This window comes from Triturus cristatus, chromosome 3_2 (genome assembly GCF_964204655.1).
Source record: "Triturus cristatus chromosome 3_2, aTriCri1.1, whole genome shotgun sequence".
Taxonomy (NCBI): domain Eukaryota; kingdom Metazoa; phylum Chordata; class Amphibia; order Caudata; family Salamandridae; genus Triturus; species Triturus cristatus.
This window is the reverse complement of record NC_140584.1, coordinates 422191045-422214991: the sequence shown is the minus strand read 5'-3', so window position 1 is coordinate 422214991 and position 23947 is coordinate 422191045. Positions and strand designations below refer to the sequence as shown.

Genomic DNA, 23947 nt, shown 5'->3' with positions numbered 1-23947 from the left:
CCCATCCATCTACCCTTCCACCCATACATCCATCTATTTACCTTTTTTCTCATTCATCCTTCCATTCACTCACTCATCCATCCATCCTTACTTTAATTAACTATCCATTCACCCTTTCATTCAATTCATACTTTCACTAATCCATCCCGCCATTCTCACATTCCTTCACTTATTTACTCATTCAACTTTTCACATTATGAGCTGAGCCTTTGTCTGCAGAGTTGCAAACAGAAGAGGCCCATAAAGAACTTCACCTCACTGTGGTTTCTAAAGCAAGGGGTGGGGTGAGGGGGGAGGGTTCGCTATGCGCCTGCACATAGGTAATCTGAAAACTTAGAAGTCATGAGTCATGTATGATGCACAGTGCCAGGATGTGAGGTGACTGTGACATGGTGTTGTTTCCAGGGCTTTAAGTGGGGTAAAAAAAAATAGGGGGTCTCTTCAAAGCGGGTGTTCGATGTAATAAGGACGCAGCTTAAAACACCTAGGCTAAACATTTATGCTTGGCATAGTGTTCTGCCGGACTGATAATATGTTGTTTCTGTCATTGCATCCAGATATATAATACAACAAGTATCATTACACCAACAACAAGCCCGGACTATTGGCTTTGTCAATGGTTGTTAGTTGCTTATAATAAAAAAAAGCAGCAACCATGGCTTTGTTGAATATAATATTGAAAATACTTCCGTTCTAAAATGATGAGATAGTGAAAGAACAATAACCCTTATTTTTAACTTGTTTCACAGACTTCTTTATATAAACTGTTTTCTCACGTTGCAGCATGGGCGTTTTACCTTTTATCCATCTAACAGAATGCCCTGCTGTACACTAAGGCAGGAGGCGGCCGCCACTTGCCTTAACAGCCCAGACTGGCCCATTGTCTTTATGTATGTGAGAATCAGCCGCATACTGAATGACAGTGGGCGGGGTAGGGCTACTCTTGTGCTCAGAGGAGTGCGAGGTGGCCCCATCAGGGAGCTGAGTCTTGTAGCAGGGGTGCAGTGCTACTCCCTGTAATGGCCATAATTACAGACAAAAGGAGTCCGTAAAAGGGATCCTCACGGACAACGGACGTGAGCTCCAAATTACAGACAGTACGTGAAATTTACAGACGGTTGGTCACCCTAGAGGGGTGGTGGGGAGTGGTATGTGCAGAGCAGCCCAATTCTCAAATGTTTTACAGTGGTTTACTCTTAAAGAACTCTTGGTTCTATCCGAAAGGATGCCCAGAAAGGCCTGTGTTCTGACTGCACTGTACTCAGTACCATCAATTGCTGACAGGTGCATCTCACACCTCCATATCCATTGTGAGCATTTGTCGTTGGCTGCTTTGAAACGTCATGTCACTGCCAAGCTTTTATTTTTAGGTCTCACCTAGGAGACAGTGCTAGATGTCTGGTTGCGAAAGACACATTGTGGGCTTACCGAAAACTTACAGAGAGCTTACAGCCCACCCACTGCTTACCATTGGTTGGTTGTATTGTCACTCACTTTGCTTACTTCATATTCTTTGGCTTGCCTTAGCTTGCCTTCCTCTTCATGTGTTTGCCCTCTCTCTGGAGCTTAGCCTTTTTACAACCATTTTGACTGGCTGACGTGTATCCTTCCATTGCTCACTTTTAGGGAACTACATGATCCTTTTTGGTTAAACGCTCCATGAAAGTGTATGTGTTTTCCAGCTTTCTTCCTCCTCTGCTTCTCCACCCTGTGCTCAATGTAGCTCTTTCTTTTATGGGCTGCTCGCTCTCTCTTGTGTGCTTCTCAGCCACTAAACCCCCCAGGCCCACATTGCTGTCTCCCTTGTTTGCGTCTCCCTCAGAGCTACGTGTTACCTTCTCTAATGTGAGACTTTCCCCTCCTTCTACTACACAGTTTAATTTTCTTATATATTGTTCCTGATTCCTCATTGACCGGTAAATGAAAATAAATTGTCCCCTGCATCATTTCATAGCTCTGTGCAAGCATGGTGACACATGCATGCGCTTACCTAATAATTCATGCACACCCATGTCATCACGCATGTGTGCACTTACGAGATTACATGGCTACTAGTTGCGGTCTTGCCATTGTGTCTTTATTAATATTTTTTTGTTTTGGCTAATGCAGTAGAACATAGGCTAAAGATGCTTTGTGCCAATGCTATACAGTATCGCCAAAAGGCACTGACAAAGCCAACAGGTACCAAAGGTGAGACCTTTTGCCTTGCCAATGCTTCTTTATTTTAGATTAACTCTAGCACTATGCAGTGTTCATGGTGTGTAATATAACTGAACTCTAGCATCATTTAGAGGGCAGTTACTGACCAACTACTCGCAGTCTCTTAAGGAAATTATCTGGTCAACAGTTATCAAGGTTTCAGTGTAAATTAGCAATATGTTAAAAATGCCTTCGAAATATATGTGTAATGTCTTCATTTAGTGTTCCTTGGTCACTTTATGGCATTAGACACACTGGGCGGCGGGAGCAGTGCAGGTCTCTTACACAGGACATTCGGAGTGTTTATGTTCTAGTAAATGGTGACCCCACCTACACTGAGACGTCCTACATGTCTCAGAGATAGTACAAAGCTCTAAGGACAAAGAGGTCACACTAGAAGGCTGCTCTGGGCCCTGTTTATCTCAAGAGGAATCAGTGCACCACTCACACCACATGATGGCTCACCGGCTGCTATTGCTGGACACTTGCATACTAACGATGTGCACTTTATGCTCTCTGGTCAATATTTCAAGTCTGCAGTTTCAAAATTGCTATCTGAACCATCCTGTATTGTCACATTTGCTTTAAAATGCATCATGTACCCACTCTTTTTAAAAAGAATTCTCAGGGAGAGAAACACCCCTAACTCCCCTTATGACAGTTGTGCTCGCTCACTCTGCTCGCTCGTGGTGCACCACTCCGAAACTTTTACGCCTCACCACTTTCAAATGTCACCAGATGCCACTGTACTACAATGCTCTCTCATCCACTGAACTCTACGCCACTCTACTTTACATCGCTCCACTCTACACCTCTGTACTCTAAGCCAGTCCACTCTAACCCACTTTAATCTACTCTGCACTACTGCACTCTACGACACTCAACTCTATATAACTGCACTCTACACCACTTCACTCTACTCTGAAACAATTTAGTCAATACCACTGCAGTCTATGCCACTCTATTCCACTCTGCCCCAATCCAATCTACGCCACTCCACACTACGCCACTTAATTTATGCCGCTGCACTCTATGCCACTGCACTCTGCACCAATGCTCTCTACATCACTGTACTCAAAACCAATACACTCTACACCACTGCACTCTATACCAATCTACTCTGCACTACTGCACTATAAGCCACTATACTCTACTGTAGGACACTGCATTCTATGCCACTCTTCACCATTGCATTCTCTCAATTTGCTCTGCACCACTGCACTCCACCCACTCTGCACCACTGCACTCCACGCCACTCTACACCACTGCACTCAATGACACTACTCTGTAGCACTGCACTTTCTGCCACTGAACTCTATGCCACTCTACTCTGCACTACTTTACTCTATGCCACTGCGCTCTACTCTGCACCACTGTATGCCACTCTACTGCACTCTACAGCAATGCACTCCAGGCCACTCTAATCTACTGTGCAGCACTGTATTCTATGAAACTGCACCCTACACCACTCCAGTCTAGGCCACTCCACTCTGCACCACTCCACACCACTTCACTCTACAACACTGCACTCTACGCCAATGCACTATACGCCACTTTTCTATACCACTCCACTCTACCCTGCACCACTCCACTCTACACCACTTCAACTTGCTCTGAAACTATCTACTCTATGCCACTGCACTCTACGCCAATGCACTCTATGCCACTCTACCCCACTCTGCACCACTGCACTCTACGCCACTGCAATCAATGCTGTGCCACTCTACTCTAGGGCACTCTACTCTATGCCACTGTACTACTCTACCCTGCACCACTCCACTCTACTCAAAACAATCTGCTCAACACCACTGCACTCTATACCACTGCATTCTATGCTACTCTACACCACACTGCGTCACTTCTGTCTGCGCTATGCCACTGTACTCTAAACAACTGACTCCATGCCAATGCACTCTACACCACTTTACTCAAAACCAACGCACCGTATGCCACTACACCTCCAACAGATACTTTGCACCGCTTCACATTACACCACTATACTGTATAACATTCTACTCTGCCGTTGCACTCTACACCACTCTATGCCACTCTACTCTATACCTCTGCACTCTATCCTACACCACTCCACTCTATGTCACTTCACTCTTTGCCACTGCACTTCACTCTATGTCACTCTGGGCAACTCCAGTCTACGCTATTGCACTCTATGCCATCTGCAAGCTACTCTGCACCGCTCTGCTCTATGCCACTGCACTCTACACAATGTACTCTACACCAGTTTTCTCAAAACTAATGGACTCTACGCCAATCTACACTGCACCACTGTACTTTACACCTCTTCTCTCTAAGCCACTCTACTCCACTCTACACAACTCCCCTCTAAAACACTCCATTCTACAATACTCCCCTCTATGATGCTCTTCTCCATTAAACTAAACTCTGCTCCACTAACACTCTACCCCACTCTATGCCACTCCACTCTACAGCATTCTACTCCACTCTATGCCATTCTATGACACTACTCCACTTTACTATTTTCTACGCAATTACCTCTATCCCACTCATATCACTTTACTCCACTCTATCCTAAAACACACGACTCAACTCTACTCCACTCCACTCTGTGCCACTCCACTCTATGACAATCTACTCCGCTGTACACCACTCTACTCTACAACACTCTACTCCACTCTACGCAACACCCTCTACCAGCCGCGGCCCATGCAGGTAAGAGCGGTAGGGCGGTGGCGCCCGGTGGGAGGGATTTTAATGGATGATTACGAGGGAACATTAAATATTTATTTAATTTTCCCTCGTCATCATCTGTCGAACCGCCCCCCCCCCCCCCGCCCCGCCGGCCCCACTGCTCTTACCTGCACGGGCCGCGGCTCCCTCTACACCACTCCATTCTGCTCTACACCACTCCATGACACTTTATGCCACTACACTCTGTGCCACTCTACACCACTCAACGGTCTGACCTTCCACTGTACAACAGTCTACTCCCTCCACGACACTCCACAACACGGTACGCTACTTCATGACACTCCACTTTACTCCTCTCCACATCAGTCAACTCTACTGCACGCCACTCCACGCCACTCTATGCCACTCCATAACACTGCACTATACACAACTTTAAGGCACTTCACGCCACTCTCATTGACCCCACTAACTTTTAGCAATGCTGAAAAGCAGCTACTCTGGTGTACAACATTGCTAAAACATATTGGCAAAACCAATAGCTCTTGCATAGGTGCGATATGCTGGCTTTGCCAATGCTTGTTCTAAGTGTGATGCATTCCACATCACACACAGAAAAAGGAAAATGCCTTTAAGGATTATTTTTGTGAAGGAAGGTGTCACTTTCTGTACAAACCCAATCCTGCCGGTAATGCAGGCACCCATGCACCATGGGAGCACGCAGTGCACCAGCGCAAGGCGGAAGCAGAAATGCTGCATATATATGAAAAGATGGTGCTTTTCTGATGTCTCCCTTTCACGCAACGCAGCGCGGCAAGTTATCTTGCTGCGTGTTGCATTTTATATCTGACCCTGAGTGTTTGGCCCTCTTTCTCTTTGTGGTCACAGAACTGCTCCATGACTTGCAGTCTTATGATGTAAAACAGGGGGTATCTTATCTAGTATATGCTCTTCGTTGAGCCTATTATCATCATGCGTTCGCTCCACAGGGTTAGTTTGTGTCTGCTCCCCCCCCCCTCCCCCTCCCCCCCTTAGCCCTCGTTGTACACGACTGGAGTATTTTGGGGGGGGGGGGTCGGCCACCCCTGCTCCCTGTCCGCAGCAAGTCTCAGGGCTTAGCCTCTGTGTCCGCGGTAGAGCATTTAAATAGCGCCAGAAATCAGCACCCCACGGGCTCCCACCCCCGGTTTCCTGCTTCTCCGCCCCAGTTTCCTGCGCCTCGGCTTTCTTTTCTGGTCGTCCTCTGATAAGTCTGGCCAGAGCTGGTGGCGACACCAGACCCTGCTCCCGTACTCGCTTGTCCAGCGCCTGCGTGCTCCGATGGTGAGGCCTGCCTACTGCACGCGGGAGCTCTGAGAGGGGTCACTGCGTGCCCCGAGAAGAAAGCCTCCCGTGCTCCAAGAGTAAGTGCCTTAGGCATCTTTTACCTAACTCTTCCTGATATGTTAGTTGTAAGGAAGGAGAGGAACACGAGTACTTGATTTGCCCAGGATCACGCAATGTAATCAACTGAGACCGCCGAGATCATCTTTAGACCCACTCCTATTTCGCAGGCACATAACCAGTAGATGACAGTTCCCTTCGTGCTTCAACACCACCCCTGCTCAAGCGAGCCCCTGCCCTCTGGAAGCTGGAACTCCCTTCATGCCAATTTAAGTGAGCCCCTGTGTTCCTGCGCATGCTCTCCTCCTCTCCCTAACTCCCATAGGCTCGGAGATATCTGCACCCAGGTGAGCGCGCCGAGGCCGCCGGGCGCAGGCGCGTTTTCATCCACACCTTTTCTATTGCGTCAAAAACAAGCCAGGAAGTTTTTTCGCTCAATAGGGTGGATTATTCTATTGAGAAGATTCTATAATCTGCACCGATAAAATAATAATAGCATAAAATAATAATGGCACTTTAAAAGGCGCTTAAGTAGTTTCTAGGCGCTGTGAAGAACTGCTTGTACTATTATCCAACTTAAAATACATATTTAATTCGCTGATCTAGAAGGAGTTATCAATGTGACCTGCCACTCTCTCAGATGCCTTAAAGACAAGTGCTACTTACACATTCAGCTCTCTTGCTATTTTTATAGTTCAGCTTAGTTTCATTTAGGGATTCGCATTTGAGATCTAAAATATATTTTATAAAAGTGATTTAACATAGTTTTAACGTTACCGGTTTTTCGAAATACTTTTTAACAACATATGCATTCAGGCAGACAAAGTGTAACCACGCAGGTTTTATAATCTGCGTTCCTTAGTGTAGACATAGTATTACATCACTGAAATAAAATGCATAGCTTTTAGAAATGTTATAATTTTAATGCCTTAAAGGTCAGCATATGAAAACTCTTAGGGTTTTTTGTCAAGCTAAGGCATGCCCCATTCAGTTAACGAACATCCAGCAGGGATGTTTGTGTAGCCTCTGAGTCACATGTTCTAATCCTTGTTGGGGCGATGTTGCCATTCACCCTGTGGCGCAGCGGCCAGAGCGGCTGACCCTGGAAAATGGGGGGGGGGGGGGGGGGGGGGTGGAGGGGATGTCACCGTTTGATACCCGGCGCCGGCGGAAGCTCAGCTCAGCATCATGTGACTCTGGGCAATAACTCACTTAATCTTCCCAACGGCCCCTTCCCCCACCCAGCGACTAGATACCCCTCAAGGGGCGATACATTTGGTCTTTACAAATATGGAAAAAAGAGTTACCATGGCCTAGCAACAATATGGATTATGCAAATGCCGAACAACTTTTTCAGTTGGGGCGTGTGCGCTATAAATGGTATTTATTTTTCAACGTTACACCCATCTGGTCTAAGTGTACAAGTTTGTGGTTTCTGTGCCGATTTGATGATAGCCTCTATGCAATGAATTGTTGAATTTACCAGAAACTGTGGAATTATGAGGCAGGGGATGATCAGATTACGTGGCAGGGTTTACTAAATTATGTGGCAATAAAAGCCTTGTTAAAATCTGCAGATTATGCAGCAGACAATGGATTATGGGACATTTGCGCAAATACATACTTATGTGTCTAACGCCACAGACACAAAATTGCATAATTGCAGTGGCCCTGGTTTTAGTACAGTTTGCAATAGCAGATATCTTTTAATACTAAGGCATCTCAAGGTCACGTTCCTTGTTCATGATCTCAGCAGGGAGGCCAGGGATTGAATGGGCAGGTGTCCCCTTATCCAGCTGGAGGCTTGCACTTTTGAGAAAAGTTTCCGTACTCCCAGTCCTCCTACCTTCAATGGCAACAACAAGACCAGGGCTTTAAATGGGCCGGGTCTCACCGGTGCTGAGCACCGCCAGTTTTTTTAAGGGAGCCTTGAAACGGGTCTCTATCGGGCTCTGTTTTGTGCCCTGGCACAGGTGGTCCGTGATTTTTCCGGACTGCAGTGTCAGCAGGCACATGGATGTGCGCTGCTCACACTGCTCACTTCGAACTAGTAGAGAAGTTGTGGCATGACGTCATGCCAGGTGAGCGTTCTAGTGGAAGGGAAAACCTTTAGAAAAAGTCCTTCTCTCTCTGGATTTCCCTTCTCTTTTTGAAACTCAAGAGCAGCAACAGTGTCGTGGTGTCACCAGGGCTTTCAGTGGAATCTTTTTCAATATTATATACAAGCCATAGTTGTTGCTTATTTATCATATGCAACTAACAACCATTGACAAAGCCAATAGTCCTAACTTGTTGTAGGTATGATGTTACTTGTTGTATCATATATCTGGATGCAATGACAGAAACAGCAAAATATAAGTCAGGCGAAACACATGCTAAGCATAGATTTTTAGCTTAGGTGTTTTTAAGACACGCCCTTAATTACATTGGCCACGCCCCTTTGAGAGACCCCCGTTTTTTTCCTCCCACTTAAAGCCCTGAACAAGACTACACCATCACTTACATTTAGCTACCTACAATTCATTTCACAAACTGTTCTACATGAAAAATATCCGCCATCTATGAGCTGCTAAAGTGTGCAGAAGGGACTTATCACTGTTGATCAACGCATGAGATTGGTTTATGCCAGGCCCACTGGATTCATTGAAACTCTTTTGCAATGGTATTTCTACAGATGGCATTGGAAAACAAAATTATGCATCGAGGTTGAATTATCAAGCAAGAAAAGAAAATGAATGATGTCCCTTCTAACTCTGCGAGTAAAGGAGATTTTGTAAAATATACAGTTTTGCACTTAAAAGAAACCAAGCCTACATGTTCACAGTGCATGCAATTACAGGTGTGCCTCTTTTAATCTGCTTATTACCATCTTGTTTTCGAACTGGTCTTTAGTTTTGGTTCAACTGTGGGTCCACACGGTGGACCTCTAGAAGCGCCTATTTTTAACTAAGAAACAACCTTCCATTCATATTTATCTACTGCAACCCGTCTGAGGAAGTTGGTGGGAAAGTAAAGAACTGTACTGTGATGTTTCGGTAACTGGAGCTGTTGAACAGGGGTAGGTTGTACCTTGTTCACTGAGCCTTTTGATGTTTACATTGCACTAAGCACTTTTTTGTACACTTGACGATTGAGATTGAGGATTCTGTGAGAACTTTTTTGGAATTTGATAACTTGACTATTCTTCCATTTTAACTCTGTTTAGAATGTTCATTGCTTTTATTGATTTTAACATATGTTACTGATGTACCGAATAAAGATTATTTGATTTACTGATTCAGAAGTAGGAGAATATTTGGGAGCTTCTGCAGTCCGAGTGCCCTCCTGAAGTGACTGCTGTTGTTAGCTGAGATGAAAGATGAGTTTGCACTTTTTCGTGGCAAAGAAGGAGTTATTAAATATTATGTCAGTCCTTTTCATGTTACATTTAGATATATCAGGATATTTTCATGCTGCAGACCTGAGGGAGTTTATATCCCATCAAATGGGGACATTTACACTGGGTGGGCAAAGCTTCAAATTTTCAGTGCAATTGTAATACCTAAATACAACAGTCAACAATGGAAAGGAGCCCAGGTGGCCACTAAAATGTGTCTTCCTCTGCGCTGCACCAAGTCAAGCGTTTCTATTAGTAAATTTTAATCTATCGGAACTAGAAACAAATTTACTTTTGTTGAGATCTGCAAACTGTGCAGCAGACGATGGAAAGAAAGTGCGATAAACCCACAAAACACGACCACTACACCACGTTTTCACAGCGTCCCTGCCAATACTTGGGATCCACCAACCCAAGCTCAGAACTTTTTTTGCCTTTGGAAAACGTGGGTGTGACCCCATGGATAGACTCTGTGCCTCAATCAAGGGCAGGCTGTAGGCGAGGCTCTCTCAGGTAAGGCAGAGTGGGAGTCCCTTGTGCGAGAACAGGTGGAGGCAGTGCTTTAAGTGGGCCGGGTCCACAGTTCTAAAAAGAAGGTGCTGAGGCGTCCCTATCGGGCTCTCCATTTTCACCGTCGCCCTTAGGATGGAGAAAAAAATCTTACCCCTGCAGCAGTACCACCCTTCACAGCTTTTCATGTAACTTCAAAAAGACTCGCTATAGTTCTTTCAAATGTCTCAGCATTTCAGAACTGAAGCATATGCTGTCCAACCAAGCCATAGTTGTTGCTTTTTTATCTTATGCAACTAACAACCATTGAAAAAGCCAATAGTCCTGGCTTGTTGTAGGTGTAATGTTACTTGTTATTTCATATATCTGGATGAAGTGACAGAAGCAACATAATACCAGTTGGAGCGGCACACTATGCTAAGCACAGATTTTCAGCTTAAGTGTTTTTAAGCCACGCCCTTAATTACATCGGCCACGCCGCATTTGATAGACCCCAGAGTTTTTTCCTCCCACTTATAGCCCTGACTGTAGGTCTAGCTCAAAGCAAATATATGTGTGTGTGTGCTAAAGTTAACAAAACAGAACATTAGATAGTGACCCTCTAAATGATGAAAGGAGCATAATCAATTAGGAAAAAACACCAGGTTGCAGATCAGAGTTGACAAACTTGACGTTTTATGAATTTCCAATACAAGCAAGGACATAGCTATCAATAGTGCAGCAGGTACAGTGGCAGCCGGGCCCAGGGGTGTGACGGACCCACTGCATCTCAGTTTTGACTGTCTTTTACTATCGAAGCAGGGGGTTAAGCCACATTTCCTTGCCTGCATTAGGCTCAGGGTGAAATTTGCGTTATGCAAGTGTAACCTCGCATAATTTCATACATTTTGCACACTTGTTATGCAAAATTCCTGAAATTATACCATTACACCATGTCAAGTAATTGTGCCACATTCATGGTAAAATCCTACTGCAGGAGCACAGAAAAAACGCGTACAACCAGAATGCGAGTGGCTAATATTCACTGGACAGGTAAGGCCCCCCTGCTATGAATGGCAGTTCCAAGGGCAGAGAAAACGAATGAACTGAAAAACTCATTGGCAACTAACAAATAAACATTTCCAATATATCGTTAAGGACCAAACAGACTATGAAAAATAGAATCTTATTTATTTATAGAACAATTGATACAGAAGCATACATCACATCCCTTAAATTGTATTTTACTAGAAAGGAACAGTCTCATATTGTTAAAATCAACATACAAACCACACTTGTACCTGCATACAACCATTCAAGCAACCACATATAAACACATCAGAACACAGAAAAAGTGCTGAGACCTAAAAACCCAACAAAACTGAGAGATAAACGTAAACGTTGATCTCGAAATGACCTATTCATGAAACCAGAGCAAACATGTAGGAGACGGATACTGGCTTGTATTATGAGTTTCCACATCCAATGGTACATTCTTCACGGTACATTCTTGTCTACGCGCGTTTCGGCAAACACGCCTTCATCAGGAAAACCACAATGACTGGAATAAATAGTACCTGCTAAAATATATTACCTTTTCCGCCTGGCCCTATGGCATACGTCCAATTGATACGTAAAAAGAAAGAAAGGTTAGTATGTGGTCAGACAAACGTAAGTATTTAAACCAACCATTGGCCACTGTTCTGTGGATCATTATCAGTCAGCTCATGTATCTGTGGGGACGTGTTTTATTCATGTTCTCACAATATTGTGTACATTTGTTTTATGTGATCACCTTTGGATACACCCTCGGCAATGACAGCATGTTCTACACTTTTTTGTTACTGGCTTTGATGACACTTACCTCTCCCCTTCTAACTGACTAGTTTCCATCATGGGTCTGACCACATACTAACCAAGAATGTACCTTGAAGAAAGTACCATTGGATGTGAAAATTCATAATATAAGCCAGTATCTGTCTCCTGAATGTTTGCTCTGGTCTCATCAGTATATAATTTCAAGATCTACGTGGAGAAATTATTACTTTATTATAACTATAATAAGTTCTGTCATTGCTGGATAATGTGCTGTTTTTACTAAGTGTAGAGATCCATTACAGTGCTTCAAACCAGTTTTTCACCATTGTCCCCACAGTCTGCTCCAAAGTCGGGCAGGGAGGGAAAAAAGATGAAGAATAAGGGCTTCATTTACTAAAGTTTATCAACGGGGCTGACAAAATGCGAAACACAGCATCAATTTACTATTTTAAAGGCCCACGGGCACAGCACTACATTGTGTTAGGTTACACAAGAGCTGATCTTTAGTAAACATATTCTTTAAGTGACTTGCCCAAGGAAACACAATTTGGTGAATTGAGGGAGCCAGGATTAGAATGCAGGTTTTATTGGCCCAAATTCTGCAGTTAACATTCTAACTCACATGTCCTCCTACTCTACTAGGGTTCTATCCTTAGCAGTCTTTTAAGGACAGTTTGTTGGTTGGTTATCTCCAGTCAGTGCCTTGTATTTCCTGCACTGCTCATGTGCTATTATTGCTAAAATAAAATTGGTCTGACGTGGCGAAGCAGGTACTGACCGGCAACACTACTCTGTTGCCGTAAGTGCAACTACAGGGAAACGTCTCCTCCCACCAACCCTATGGGGCCTGATCAAAAAACCTAGAAAAGACTCTGCATCATTAATCAGGTAGGAGAGCCTTCGGCTTCCTTTTCAAATACCCCTTTATAATTAGGGAAGGGAAGGCAGGGAGGTCTAGGAGCCCTGAAGAAAGCTCATTGACCCATTGGACATTTTACTGAATTCGGCAGAAACATGTTGGCAAAGTAGAGATTAAGGAACCACTGGACTTCCATTTAGCAACCTAATTTTTCAATTTTAATCATGAAATGGGTTCCCGTCAAATAAAGAAATTTAGGGTATCTTCTTAACTATTTTTACATTGTACTGGACCTCTGCGTTTGTCAAGCGAATTACATATTTAAGACTCCCAGATTCGCTTGAGACCACCAAGGGGGCAGTGACCTGCCTTGGTGAGAAGAGACCCCAATAATGAAGCATTCTACCATTTGGTGGGTGAGGTGTTTCCTCTCATTATTTGTAATGACCCTGTAGGATAGAGTTCAATATATGGGTAGGATCAGTCCCTGAGATTTCTCACTCTGTAGTGAGGATAGTAATAACGTTAAATTAACCAAACAGTTTCTTTATTGATTACTGTTGAGTTAATCAGTTATTCTGTTTATTATTTTAGTAAAGTGCTTGCTACCACTGTCCTTCAGCTTCACCTACGGAAAAAAAATGGGTATTATTATTATGACTCCCGATTTTTAATATGTAGCCATATTTATGTTTTTGCATTTCATTTATATGTATCAGGAATTATTTTATGTTCAAACAAAAAAGGAAGTTGGAACCACTGGTATTCCACATATTCATAACTAATCAAGGCACAAGGGCACTTTGATGTCTGGTGAGTTCTATCTCACTAAGTAGCCATATAGAATAAAACAATACACTTACCCGGGAATATTAGAATTGTAATGCTAGCACGTGCGCATATATGTTGCTATATAAGGTAATTTGAAAATCTTATTTCTTTTTTTAACTCCTTATGTTCTCAATACGCACAGTTTTAGGACTGGCAGTCTTGACTGAACACAACATCTCATATCTGTGTTTTTCCGTTTAAAAAAAAATATCGGCCTGGAAACAGGGTAAATTATGCACTCATTTATGTGTAAAAATCAATGAAAGACGGGATGCAGCTGTTAATAACCTAGCTCAAAGGATCCCATCCGAGCCCTCTTCAAGCCAGCTGAGAACCTAAGGTCTGCTGGCTGTAAAGTGCACACAGGTCTCTTTTGAATTGTTTTGTAGCATCTGTATAGCACCTCCTATCCCCGAAGAAGCCCAAAAGGGTTCCTAAATTGCCGAATTTAATGATCAATATTTTTTCAAGCAGGTGCAAAGAAGACTTTTATCATTCCCATTTGTATCCAATGCTAATCTATTCTGTATGTTTTGTGAAGCTGATGGGTACCAGAAGGCCTCCCAGCACTAGAACAGTCACCATCTGAACTGAATCACCAGCAGAAACTTCTTACCCAAAAGCCACATTTTCAAAGACTTGCAGAACGAGGGCTCAAGGGTAACAACGTTCCATAGTTTTGAGGACAGATGGAAAAATGAACGGCCACCCCAATAAGATCTCCTAAATTCAGAGACCTGTAGTTGATGGGCTGAGGAGGATCTCAATGACCTTCCAGGAATGTAAGGAGCAGCCAAAGATCTCAGAAGAGCGGGGCCTCTCTTATGAAGAGATCTGTGCACAATGCATATGACTTTAAATTGGACTCGCTGCTCAAAGCTGTTCTTGCAGATTGGTGTCGAGGGAGATTCAGCAGAAGCCGGGCCGCAGCGCTCTGAGTAATCTGAAGCCTCTTTGTAACATGCCGTGGTGAACCCTGGTATGAAACATTGCCATAGTCAAGGCGAGAGAGGAGAGCCTGGACAATCGGTCTCCTGGCTGTCTAAGGAAGAATATTAAAAACCTTTCTTAGCAGCTCCAGAACACAAAAACAGTTGGCTGCAAGTTTTTTAGCTTGGTGCTCCATAGTGAGGATGGAGTCTAAACACAGTCCAAGGCTCTTTATCGCCATTTTGGGGCTAGGAAGTCTCTCCAGGTCGTTAGGCACAGAAAAGGGGATTTATTGTTGAAATTGTTGCTCAATATCATAACCTCAGTCTTGCCTTCATAGAGCTTCAATTTACAGTTGGCCATCCACCGGGGCACTCCCTCGAACAGTAGTTAGACTTAGAGGAGAGGAACTTGGGTCAGGAGAAATAGAAATCATCAACTGGGTGTCACCGGCATAGGGCTTTGTGTGCATTCATAAGGATCTTGAACTGGCATCTCTTCTGAAAGGGCAGCCAGTGGAGGTTTCTCAGGTGGGGGGTGATGTGGTCCATTCGGGGAAGTCCAGGGTGAGTCGGGCTGCGGTGTTCTTAATGGTCTGGAATCTTTTGAATAGCTGGGTGGAAATTCTGGCATAGAGAATGTCGCCGTAGTCGAGGCGGCTGGTGACAAGGGCCTGAGTGACAGCCTTTCTGGTGTTGATTGGGATCTATCTGAAGACTCTGCAGAGCATGCGGAGGGGGTGGAAGCAAGAGGAGACGACTGCGTTGACTTGTTGTTTCATGGTTAGCTGGCTCTTGAGGATGATGCATAGGTTGCATTTGTGGTCTGTCAGTGTGGGTGTAGGTCCGAGTTCCACTGGCCACCAGCTGTGGTCCTATGTGGAGGTGTTCTTTCCGAAGATTAGTAAAACTGTTTTGTCAGAGTTGAGTTTGAGGCAGCTGTCTCTCATCCATTTGGCTACGTCAGTGATAGCGTTGCGGAAGTTGGTTTTGGCAGTTTCCTCGGTGAATGAGAAGATAAATTGAGTGTTGTCGGCTTAGAAGATTATCTTGAGTCCATGGGATCTGAGAACGTATGCGAGGAGGGTCATGTAGATGTTGAACAGGGTGGGGCTGAGGGATGATCCTTGGAGTATGCTGCATATGATGTCCTTGGGTGCGGAGATGAAGGGAGGCAGACGGATGCTCTGTGTGTGTCCAGAAAAGAATGAGGCAATCCACTTGTGGGTATTTTACTGTATGCCGATGTTGTGGAGTCTGTCAATGAGGGTGTGGTGTCAAACACAGCAGAGAGGTCATGGAGGATCAGGGCCACAGTGTCTCAGTGATCGAGGAGGATTCTGATATCATCTGTGGCAGCAATCAGTGCTGTCTCAGTGCTGTGACTGGCATGGAATCCTGACTGTGAGGCGTTGAGTAGGTGATGTAGTTCCAGGCATTAGGTGAGCTGTTGGTTGATGGCTGGAGGTTGCTATGGAGACGGAGGTGTTGAGAATGCTGGTGAGTTCTGTGCTGATTGGGTCAGCTCTGAGATTGAAGAGGTAGTGGGGGCAGGGGTTGGTGGGTGCCCCAGAGTGGTTGGATTTCATGATGGTTGTGGTGCTCTGAGTGGTGAGCAGAGACCAGGTGGTTAACGTTTGTGTGGTGTTCACTAGTTGGTTGAGGTTGCTGAGGCTGAGGGTGGTGGGTTTGGGGTTGATGTTGTTGTGGATGGAGGCAATGTTGCTGTGGAAGTAGCCTAAGAGGGTGTTGCAGAGTTCTGGGAGGTGAATGGTGTTCTCTGTGGCTGCTGGGTTGGAGAATTCCTTGACAATTTTGAAGAGTTCCTTCGTGTGGTTGGCAGCAGTGTCGATGCAGTTGGTGATGGCTGCTCTCTTGGCTTCCTTAATGCGGAGGTGGTAAGCGCTGAGGGCTGCTTTGTGAGCGGCTCTGTCGGTGGGGTCCTTGGTGGCATGCCATTGTTTCTCGAGTTGGTAGCAGTTGCACTTGGTGGTTCTGGGCTCTGGGGTGTACCAGCCAGTTTGTTTCACGGTTTTGATGGTTTTTGCTGGTTTCAGACAGGTGACTCTGTCTGCGCATTTGTTGATCCAGGCGGAGAAGTTCTGGTCAAGATCTGCTGAAGTTTCCGGTTGTGTGGTGCGGAGAGTCTGAGTCCATTGAGTCTCGGTTACTTTGCCCCAGCTGTGGTGGGTGACATTCTGGTGCTTGGCGATGGTATGTTGGGCGTCGGAGATGGTAAACTGGACGATGGTGTGGTTGGTCTAGGTGACTTCTGTGACATGGGTGAATTTGATTCTGTCACTGGAGGAAAATAAAGTGTTGAGTGTGTGTCCTGCTTTGTGCGTGGTTTCGGTGACTAGTTGAGTGAGGTCAAAGTTGTTGAGGCTCTCCAGGAGGGAGGAAGAGTTGGTATTGTTGGGGTCATTGAAGTGAAAATTGAGATCACCATGCAGGAAGTAGTGGAGGGAGTCAAAGGCAAGGGGGAGGCGATGAGGTTGGAGATGGCATTGCAAAAGGCTGGCCGGGTTCCAGGGGTCTGTAAACGAGGATGCCTCCGGTCATGGTCCTGGCGTCATTTTGTAATCAGAAGTTGAGGTGTTCCATGAGAGGCGTTGGGTGCAATGTAAGTCTTCTTAGTTTTGCATTTAGCATTATAAGCAGGGCCACTGGAAATATATGATTCTGCAGCCGCAGCATTTTCTGCTTAACTATGGATTTGCCGCGTTTGTCACGTAATTTATCAGTTTCTTCACAAGTTGCAGATTTTACCCCACAAAACTCTTTCTAAACCCCACAGATCAAAAGTTCTTAAGAAAAAAAAACACGCTGCCACACGTGTTGCCAAACAGTGGAAGGCCCTTTGCTGCACAATTGTAAGTTACCTTCAGTTGCTGATTGCTGTATTTAACTTTCAAACTAATAATATTCAGGTGACACATTTGCCCAAACATTGTTAACATTAGTCAAAAAATGACAAAATAGTGACATAATTCTCACACAAAATGTGCCACACCGGGCTGCATTATTTGCCTTTCCTTTAGTCAACTTTGTCACATAATTTGGTCATCCCATGCCACATAATTTCAGCGGCCCTGATTATAAGCAAGTGCTAAAAAATCCCGGCATGCAAGCAGCTGTTGCCTGATAATAAGGACGGTATGTCACGTGAAATGAAGCCACTTGATATTTCCGATATATGGCTAATTCAAGAGTCCATTTCCTTCAGGAACTTAGGTCCTCAAAGCTGTGCTTTCACTCTCTACCCTTGTAATTAAAAGGACAACATTATTCACAAGAGATTCCAACGAGAACAATTTTGAATTCGGAAAAAATGAATATTCAGGGCCTACAAAACAATGTTGAATATGCAAATCTTATGGGGCGAATTAAGTTCATCTGCTGGTGATTGCTTAACCGACTACCTGCCAACTACCCGAAGAAATGCTGTGGGTAATGGGGACTACAAATGGATTGGATGAGGGTGTAAAATTCAAATGTGGATGAGGCAACTTTGCATTTTACACCCTCATCCAATCCCTTGGATCAGCCTTTCACCATAAAGTTACAGATTTGATTGCTGGCATGCTTTATCTATCCTTGATAGAGCGTGCAGTTTAAAAAACACAAGGGGCATATTTACAAAGAGGTGACAGAGTGCGGCGTTAGCCTTCTTGGCTTAACGCCGCGCTCCACCACTTCTGAAAAGCAGGGCTTCACCGTATTTATAACAATATGGTGCAGCCCTATTTTTTCCCCTGTGTGGGTGCTAAGTTAAACTGCCTTGCGCCAACGCGGGCACCCTTACACCGTGGTGCAAGGGTGCTGTGTGAAGGATATGATTTTTATGTGCAGGAGGGTGTCCCTTCCTGCACATAAACAATCCAAAATGGCGATTTGTAACTTCGTTCTGCAGCACACATAGATTCAACAAATTGTCATTTTTAAAATGATTGTTTATGTGCAGGAAGGGACACCTTCCTGTACATAAGCAATCATGCATGGCGTTTTGTAGTTCCTATGTGGGCTGTGAAATGCAGCACACAAAAAAACAGCAAAAACGGGGATAAATAAAGCATTTCTCCTCATTACACCCTGTTCAGACCAGGTTTTCACTGGTCTTAATTTTGATGCTGCCTCATTATGCCACTCTTGTAAATATGGGGCAGCATCAAAATGAAGGTGTGTTGCGGCGGAACACCCACCGCAGCACCAATTGCCCATCTCTTTCATGCTAAGTATAGCAGGAAAGGGTGCTTTATTTACAAGGCAGCATTAAGCCACGTTAAGTGGCTTAATGTTGCCTTGTAAATAAGGCAAGCTCCTATCCCCACCACAACATCAAAAAAAGTGACGTTCTCGTGGCAATAGGGGCTTGTAAATATGCCCCAAAATATGATAGTCATACATTTGATGATTTATGACGAATTTCCCTTATCTATATGTATAATAGGATTATTTGTAACACGTATTAGTGACACCTGAATGAACTATCAAACTGATGCATCACAAAACTCAAGGAGCAGAAAAATCATGAACAAAAGTAAAAGTTGTTGGGCTTCAGCATCACTATCATTGCGTTAATTTCTGCTGGATTAAGCAGTCAAAACTCTTTCCGTCTTTCTTGTTTTAACTTCTACCCAAGTGGTCCTGTAGTTAAAGAACCTTATTCAACCCCAGAAACAGGAAGTGACGTCAATTGAGGGCGGGTAATGCAGTCTGTATAGGTCTATTGTTGCAGCAAAGGGCAGGGTAGCATTTTCTTATAAGGGAAAGGTAAAATAAAATATAACCTTTTGTTAAAGACGTCCTGGGATGCTGGATCCGAATAAGATTCTCACTTCTCTCCGCCTGAAGTACCTTCGTGTTACAAAGTTTAGAGACGGTTGAAAACATGGAAGACATCCCAAGTAGGAGAACTGCTTCCAAAAATACAATTCTGTTTATTTTATTGGGTGTTTTTGTAAAGTGCTGCTGCTGCTCATGGATTCTTCAAAGCGCTTTTTCAGAAGAGGTTAGCAGGGGTTGCAGAGGGTCCTTGGTAGAATTCTTTGCATTAGGTGTTTATACGTTTTGGATGTCAATTAAACATGGACCTAAGTCTTGAGAGAAAGCATGTTTCATTGGGAAATCAAGCTGAAGTTAAACCACTAATAATGAGCAGCAACATATTTTTTTGGAAGCCCTTTATATGGACTTTAGTGTTGGACGGTTTCTACCACTGATGCTGAACTTCACATGTATGTGTATTAATGATCCCATGCTCTGTTCCTGTTCGTGAGACACCGACATTTGACCAAATAAAGATAATATATATGTACCCTGCAGATATATGTTTTGATGTTGTGGTACTGTCCTAATATTTGTATTGTTTTGCTTACAGAGAGTCTAGGTCGAGAAGATGGGCGACTGGGGCTTCCTGGAAAAGCTGTTGGACCAAGTGCAGGAGCACTCCACCGCCGTGGGAAAGATTTGGCTGATGGTCCTCTTCATCTTCCGGCTGCTCATTCTAGGCCTGGCTGGGGAGTCTGTCTGGGGGGATGAGCAGTCAGACTTTGACTGCAACACCGAGCAGCCCGGGTGCCCCAACGTCTGCTACGACAAGGCCTTCCCTATATCGCACATACGCTACTGGGTGCTGCAGTTCCTGTTTGTCAGTACGCCCACCTTGGTCTACCTGGGTCACGTCATGTACTTGTCCAGCCGGGAAGAGAAACTGAAACAGAAGGAGGGTGATCTGCGTGCCCTGCAGACCAAAGATGGGCAGATGGACCTGGCTATTGCAGCTATCGAGAAGAAGCGTGCCAAGATCTGCGTCCACGATGACGGCCGAGTGAAGATTCAAGGGGCTTTGAAGTTCACCTACACTCTTAGCGTTATCTTCAAGAGCATATTTGAGGCCGGCTTTTTGGTGGGTCAGTGGTACTTGTACGGCTTTATCATGCATCCAGTGTATGTCTGTCAGCGTCCGCCATGCCCTCACAAAGTGGACTGCTTTGTCTCCCGCCCAACAGAGAAGACCATTTTTATCATCTTCATGATGGCCGTGTCTCTAGTCTCGCTGCTCCTTAATGTCATGGAGCTGCTGCATGTGCTCTGCCGGGGAGTATTCCGAAATAGGAAGAAACGACGGTCACCTCTGTCACCGGTCAAGGACGTGCAAGAACCTCCTGAGGCGGCATCGGCACCGTTCGCCAACAGACCTTTCATTTACCTGCCAATAGACGAGGGCTACCCACAGTATCCTGGCTTCAACAAGCTCTCTGCGGAGGAGAACCGGGCCAACTTCCACACGGAAAAGCACCTGGCTCTGAGCCAGGGGAACAAAGTCTCATTGGAGCCATCCCCCCAGAGCGCCTTTTCCCGCCCCTCAATAGCCAATGGCATGCCTGTTAGTAGGGCTAGTAGTTCTGCTTCCAAGCAGCAATACGTTTGACTATGTGCTGGCGAACATTTGGTTGTGTACACCACTCACGGAACTCTTCTAGCGAACTTTGAGAATTCTGGGTATGCATTGGGCACTGCAATGAGGGACGCTTAAGGGCACTGGCACCTGATGCCCTCGAGAGTGCAAGATGAGGCTATAGAAACATCATAACAAGATGATGCTTTATTTATTTATTGTTTTGCACATATTAATTTACACCACTGAATATGGGATTACTTTGTGGGCGTCACAAAAAGTGAATGATGTGTGCGTTTGATAAGAAAATATTTGAAATTTCTTAAACAAAAATCATTTTTATAATGTTAATTTCATACTTTCAGAGTCAGGTAGGACGTGGCTCTATACAACTGTGGGGAATTCTCATATTTCCCTGCGGGCCAGCTAGGTTGCTTCAAAATGAGCTGTTACTATAAGTTACCCAGAAGCCCCTGCGGTATTTGCACTATTACATGAGGTGACCATTTTTATATCTTAAGCTTGGTAAGACGGCCTCGTTTCAGAAACAATATTGGCTCATAGCTACTAGCCTAAAAGCACTGGTCCAAGCAGGTTCTTGAAGAGAGGGGTTCAAATCAGACAGGTCTGAAGATTCCCAACCATCTTTGCATTTCCCTTTGCCACAATACCCCACTACCTCTGGGCCTTTGGCACCATGTATTAATGTGCCCTTCTTTGGCAGTAAGTGATTAGATCTGCCTATAAATGCCCTTTACTGGAAAATAGGCAGACGTAGGCAGCAAGGGAAGAGGAATGGCAAGTGAAGGAAAAAAATATCTTCAAATCTGACCATTTGATGCTGTCAACCCGGAAGCACACAGAGATGATCGTGGAGGTAAACCACAGAACATTGCTATGGTGGGGGATGAAGTGTATGAGGTGAGAGCTTGGAAGTCAAGTACGGGTATCTTCCCTTGGCTACCCCCTAGGTATAGCTACCCTTGAGTGGGAATGACTAGTCGTAGTTGAGATATCAACCTACAAAAGCATTGTATTGTACTGCAGCATTTATATAGAGCTTCTGTGGACTGCCCATGCAGACAAGCACTCCTGTGCCCCACAGAGGCGTCCTATGCGCTATATGACTTGCACTAGATCTTCAAGATAGGTAGATGTGGAGTTAAGAATAGTAAATCTATAATTACCTATATGTTCATACCATATGAAATAGTGGTAGTCGATATGCTGGACGTGGTATGTTTGTAGATGTATATCCACCCTCTGTTTGCGACCCCTGGCCTCAGCCAGTTTCTTATGGAGACAGAAGCAGGGGAAGAAAGTAAACAGAGCCCTGTTTACTTTCTGTTTCCATTCTTTGATCTTTCATTAATCTTCTGCAGCAAGCATGAGCTCATGGGGGATAAGTACCGCCCCTGGGGGTCAAAAGGTATGCACTGTCTCCTTCCTTACTCTTGCCAGTTTGGTGAATGGTCTGTGGATCAGCGGCTGTGGGTTCAGGGGTTATACCTTGTGCTCCACTGAGTTTAGAGGTATGACGTAGTGAAGGGGTGGGGTTTATTGAGCTCACTGAGTGTGGTTCAATGAGGTCAGTGACATGGTGTGGATTTGTGTTTGTTTCAGTGATGTTGGGGGTGTTTACAGTTGGGTAAGTGGTAAAGTCATTAGGTTGGGTCTAATACTTTGCGGGGAGGGTGGGTTGGCCTAGCGCGAAAAAGTGTGTCAACCGAATTAGGCTTCCAAAGAAAGGTTAGAAACTGTTGGCTAATGAGGTATTACTGTGGATTTAAAAGAGGCACGGTCAGTAAATTATAACTTAATTGTTGTCAAAGGGAGAGAAGATGTAGGGCTTATTGGCTAGTGTGGTGTAAGGGAGAACAATTTGGTTTAGTGTCATATGCTGTAACTTACTTGGTAGTGGCGCAGCAAGGGTGTACTAGGTCCTAATGCAAGGATAGAAATTGGGCGTGGATTAGAATTAGGGCTATATAAACTTTTCGAGGACCCTTGAACACGGTGAGGCTTTGCATATAGCACAGGGGATGAAGTGAAGGAAGAAGTGGTGATGGATGTTAGCAAAGTGACCCTCATCATCACCACAACCTAAGGAAGGGGACAAGATGTGTAAGCAGAAACTGAAGTCAAAGGCCCACCATTGTTAAAATGTGCACCGGCCGCTCAAGTGATGCTCATGCGGAACTTTAACATGTCAAGAAAATAAACGTGAACTTTTTGCCTCAATTTCGTACAGGGAGCTTTGCACAAAACTTAAGTAAATGTCGACAAAAGTGTATTAATTGCCTGCTGCATATGTATTTCAGAATAACCTTTGTAAGGTCATTATGAGTTATGATCCGCTGAAAGTCAGGACGGAGGACCCCTCCACTGTATTCTGCACTGTGTTTTGCACTGTATTATGTTGTCAAATAACAATGTTTGATGAAACCACTGGCTTGCTGTCGGAGCCTAGGCGGACAGCCCCCAATTAAATATAAAGGGAGGAAATGGCCAGCAATGTAAATAAAAACATATGTAAATAGGATGGCACACTCCTATGGAGATTGCCAAGCCAATGCATTTTTTAGCAACTTAAACAAAAATAAACGCAATGTTTTTAGTGAACATGGAGAGTGTGAGAAATGCAAATAAAACAGAACTGTAACTGGTGAACACTGAGAGTCTCGTTGGGAAGTCGACTGGAGACCGGATATCCGCTGTCTGCCATTGTTGCAAGGTTTGGAAGGATAAGAACAGAAATGTATAAATAAACACACTGCCTGAATGCATGCAAAAAACGTGTTTTTGTCTGGTGCAGAGAGTGGCATACAAACAAGTTACCATTACAGTTTAACACCATTAATATTCAAGAAATACTTCTGTGCCGCATGAAGCTCCCTATTAAATAATAATAATAATAATCCACATTTGTAAAGCGTGAACAATCACCCGTAAGGGTCTCTAGGCGCTGGGGGCCATCTATTGCCCAGAGTCACATGGTG

The 23947-nt window shown here is 44.5% G+C and overlaps 1 protein-coding gene across 1 annotated transcript; it reads left to right on the top strand.

Annotated features, from left to right (window-relative positions):
• Positions 1-6121: 6121 nt before the first annotated feature.
• LOC146857477 (gap junction alpha-4 protein-like) lies at positions 6122-23618 on the top strand. Its single transcript, XM_085648013.1, has 2 exons — positions 6122-6266; positions 19929-23618. Exon 2 carries the CDS (start codon positions 19947-19949, stop codon positions 20979-20981), a length of 1035 nt encoding a protein of 344 aa, XP_085504139.1. The 5' UTR covers positions 6122-6266; positions 19929-19946; the 3' UTR covers positions 20982-23618.
• Positions 23619-23947: the final 329 nt, after the last annotated feature.

Coding starts and splice junctions, on each gene's coding strand:
- LOC146857477 (XM_085648013.1), top strand. CDS start 19,947: ATGGGCGACTGGGGCTTCCTGGAAAAGCTGTTGGACCAAGTGCAGGAG.